We start from the raw sequence: 3,752 nt of genomic DNA on the forward strand, positions 1-3,752 counted from the left end.
TTTTCTTTTTTTTAAGAGACGAAAGTAAAATTTTCTCGATAAGAACAATGAGTCCATAAATAATGTGCGTAGAAAAAAAAAAATTAAAAAACTTCCTCTATCGGCATTCCTTCACGCCTCATCCTTGAAAATGATACTTAGCTAGCTCTATGACTATCTATGATACAATAGAGCCTTCACTTTTTACTAGCCTTTATAGACCCAAATGATCTCTCTGATACAAAGATATAAGATAGTACAAAAGTACACTAACGTAGCAGCCTTGGAGGGAGGTTGAGTCAGGAGTGCCACCATCATATCTACAATGTTGCATCATCTATTTCAGCTTTTTACAACGCATCGCCGTTTCACTATCAACGAAAGCATAGCAACGCATATAAATCCCTACTACATGATCCTATAATAAAAAGACACAACAGTTCACTTTATTTACGGCTCCGCCACTGGTTCAATTCCAACTCATCAACCTTAACTATCTAGTTATAGCCTAGTTGGTCTTGATCGGTGGGATGGTCACACAAAAAAAATGGACGTTTGGTTCATTAATGACTAGTACATTAGGGTTTTAGGTAACTAATTATGCATGTAGATACAATGTTCACCAATAATACATAATTAATACATAAACCAGAAAAAGAAAGAAAGGGAATATTAAAAAAAGTTACTCCACAAATTAAAACAATTAGTCGTTCAATAATACAAGGAAATGAAATGTGCCTAAGTTTAATAATATTTCGATGACATGATGAACCAAGGAAGAAGCATAGACAAAAAAAAAAAAAAAAAAAAAATTAAGAAAATGCATGGTAGGGTGGGGATGGAGTTGGCGTACACATGATAATTACAATGACAATAGGAGGCTTAGGCTTCGTATAACGTAGTGGGGTCACGAACTTGAAAGAAAGAGCGATTTTTAACGACGATGTCGTACATGTGAAAGTGCTTAAAGTTGGCGAAGTTTTTGGGGAGGGAGATGAGGTGTGTGGAGGTGTCGGAGCGATGAAACTGGATGAGGTCTGAGGGGGGCGAGTTACGGTAGCGAGTCCAACCGAGTTCGGTGAGTCGGTGTTCGAGTTCGGTGTAGGAACGAATGACCTGGTTGGTTGGGAGGTAAATGAGGACTCTTGGTCGGGCGCCGGGAGCGGTGGCTGTGCCACCAGGATGTGGTGGGTGCTTCTGCTCGAAGGATTCCCTTGTTGGGTTGGTTATGAGCCTTGCCACTCCTTTCTTGTCAAAAACCCACACACCAGACATTGCTGCCACTCTCTCTCTCTCTCTCTCTCTCTCTCTCACACCGGGTTTCCGTGAATATTCTATATATCTATGATTCTCAATGTTGTATACGTGAATTGCATCTTCTGTTCACTTGAAGGATGACCTATATATTAGATTCATTAGAACACGCTTATAATAAACCAGATACGTGAAGCTATAGTTTCATTTTCAAGTAAATATTACATCTTTCTTACATTAATTATTTTTGTTTTAAATAACAAAAGTGGAACTGTTTTCTCATTTAATACGGGACAAAACAATTTTTCTTTACATATATAATATGCTGAGATTTATTTATGTTTTTTTCATTTATAATTTTTTTGTCTCTCTTCTATATGTATGTATAGGAAAATAAATTTTTTTTTTTTTGATAACAAGGAAAATTATTTTATCTCATATTAAATGTGAAAAATAATTCCCATAACAAAATAATAAGAAATATAACAGTGAAAAATAGTTGCAACAATAACCCTTACTAGTTGATGCACTTTTTTTTAAGTAAATTCAAGGGTATCCCCACTTCTTCGGAGTGAGACTAATTCCTAGTGTGAATTGAAGGGTACGACTTTCTCCACTGGCCCCAAGCAGGATTCAAACTTTAGACTCACGACTCCGACTCTTGAAGCTCAGCACCCTAATCAACTGAACTACACCTCGAGTTACTAATTGATGCACTTTACTTGTGGTTAACTTGTATTTATTTGACTTGTACTATTGAAAGACTGTATTTTTTGTGTGTGTGAAAATTATGTGTTTTTTTAAAATAACAAAAACTTAAATCTTTTTAAGATAGAGATAGACCTAAAGAAGTGAAATTATACCTCTAATTTTATTTTTTTACCGTATAACTCACATCTTTATATTTATCTCTCTTAGAAAGACCTAAGATTATGTTCTTTAAAAGGACACACATTTTTTCCTTTCTTTTAGTAAAGTATTTTTGGGTCCTCAACAAATATCATGAGACTCAATTTAATCTATTAAAAAAATCGACTTGTGATCTATTTGAAATTCAAAATAAATTCATGTTAATCCTTTTGAGGGACTAATGTGAGTCTTATTTGAATTTTAGAGACCACAATTTTGACGAACTGAATCTATTTTGAATTTCAGAGACACCAAAAGTCGATTTTTTTTTCTTCTAAACTATTAAAATAGGGGATAGGTTATTCTACCTGCTTTTTTTCTACCTACCTTTGCCTATTACTCTCCAATATCATTAGATCCTAATCTTTTTTTTTTTGGATATCAGGAAAAAACAAACAAACAGAAACTACCTAAAGACTGTTGAAAGCTCTAACCCCCAACAGATCCTTCTCTACCAACATCCTACAATTTAGGGGAATATTAGGAACAATAACTACATCCCAAGATCTTTGGTCCACCTTAGTAGCCATCCAGTTAGCTACTTCATTTCCTTCCCTGTTTATATGAGAGAACATAACTAGGGGTGTAAATGGGCCAGGCTGGCCCAGCCCAGCCTACGACCCGGCCTACATTGAGCCCAGCACAGGCCCGACCTTTCAGAAAAGTAGAGTAGGCTTAGGCTTATAAAAAAAAATTTAATAAATAGGGCATAGGCCAATTTTGTCAAGCCCGACCTACAGCCTTGTAGGCTGGCCTATTTAATTTATTAAAATAAAATAATAAAATAATATTTATTTTATGTGGCAAAGACACAATGTACCAAATACCAATATCTCTTATTTTTTGTGCTATTTTATTTTATGAAAGGAAAACTTGTTTAATGTCTCCAAATTTTACATGTTGTTGCAGCTTAATACCATGGAACAATGGGTACCTTGCTGGATTATGATGTTACTGATGAAGATCTTTCAATAATACTCTTCTTTCTCTTGTCTTGATGGTGGTTTAAAGATTTTTATATGAATGACATTCTCTTGTAGACTTTATTTCAGCATCCAGTAATTGTATTTTTCTTATTTTTCTCATTTCTTTGACTCTATTCCTCTATGATATACATTCTAGAGCTGAGGTATTATGTTGACTCTTTCTTGTTTGTCATTTTTTTCTTATAAGAAGTACTAGTTCATGCATAAATGGAACTTTCTTTGCTCTATACATTTTTTTTTTTTGCTTAGTATATATAGTGGGAGGCCTACAAGGCCTGTAGGCCATGTCAGGCTTTCTTATTTTTGAAAATGGGCTGGGCTTGGCCTACAAATAAAGCCTTTAATAGGCCAGTAGACCAGATAGGCTGAATTTTTTTTGACATAGGCTTGGGCCAGGATGGCCAAAGCTCAGCCCAGCCCATTTACACCCCAAAACATAACCCTCCATGGTTTTGCAACCATCTCTTAGATTCTATAACCAACGAGCAAAGGGGATGATCAGCTGCACTTCCTTCTTGAATCAATTGAATCGCTTCGGTTGAATCTCCTTCCATGTGGATCTGTCTAAACCCATGGTCCCAAGCAACCTGGAGACCTACCAAAGCTCCCCAGAGTTCAGCCTTC

The 3,752-nt window shown here is 35.7% G+C and overlaps 1 protein-coding gene across 1 annotated transcript; it reads right to left on the reverse strand.

The window, feature by feature from the left end:
* Window positions 1-861: 861 nt before the first annotated feature.
* LOC133287114 (flowering-promoting factor 1-like) lies at window positions 862-1,254 on the reverse strand. The gene has a single exon (XM_061484673.1). The coding sequence runs from the start codon at window positions 1,252-1,254 to the stop codon at window positions 862-864; it is 393 nt and encodes a 130-aa protein (XP_061340657.1).
* Between the last annotated feature and the right edge of the window lie 2,498 nt (window positions 1,255-3,752).

The sequence above is a fragment of the Gastrolobium bilobum genome, unplaced genomic scaffold (genome assembly GCF_033153095.1).
Source record: "Gastrolobium bilobum isolate Gb01-03AN ecotype WA unplaced genomic scaffold, APGP_CSIRO_Gbil_v1 utg44165, whole genome shotgun sequence".
Lineage (NCBI taxonomy): Eukaryota > Viridiplantae > Streptophyta > Magnoliopsida > Fabales > Fabaceae > Gastrolobium > Gastrolobium bilobum.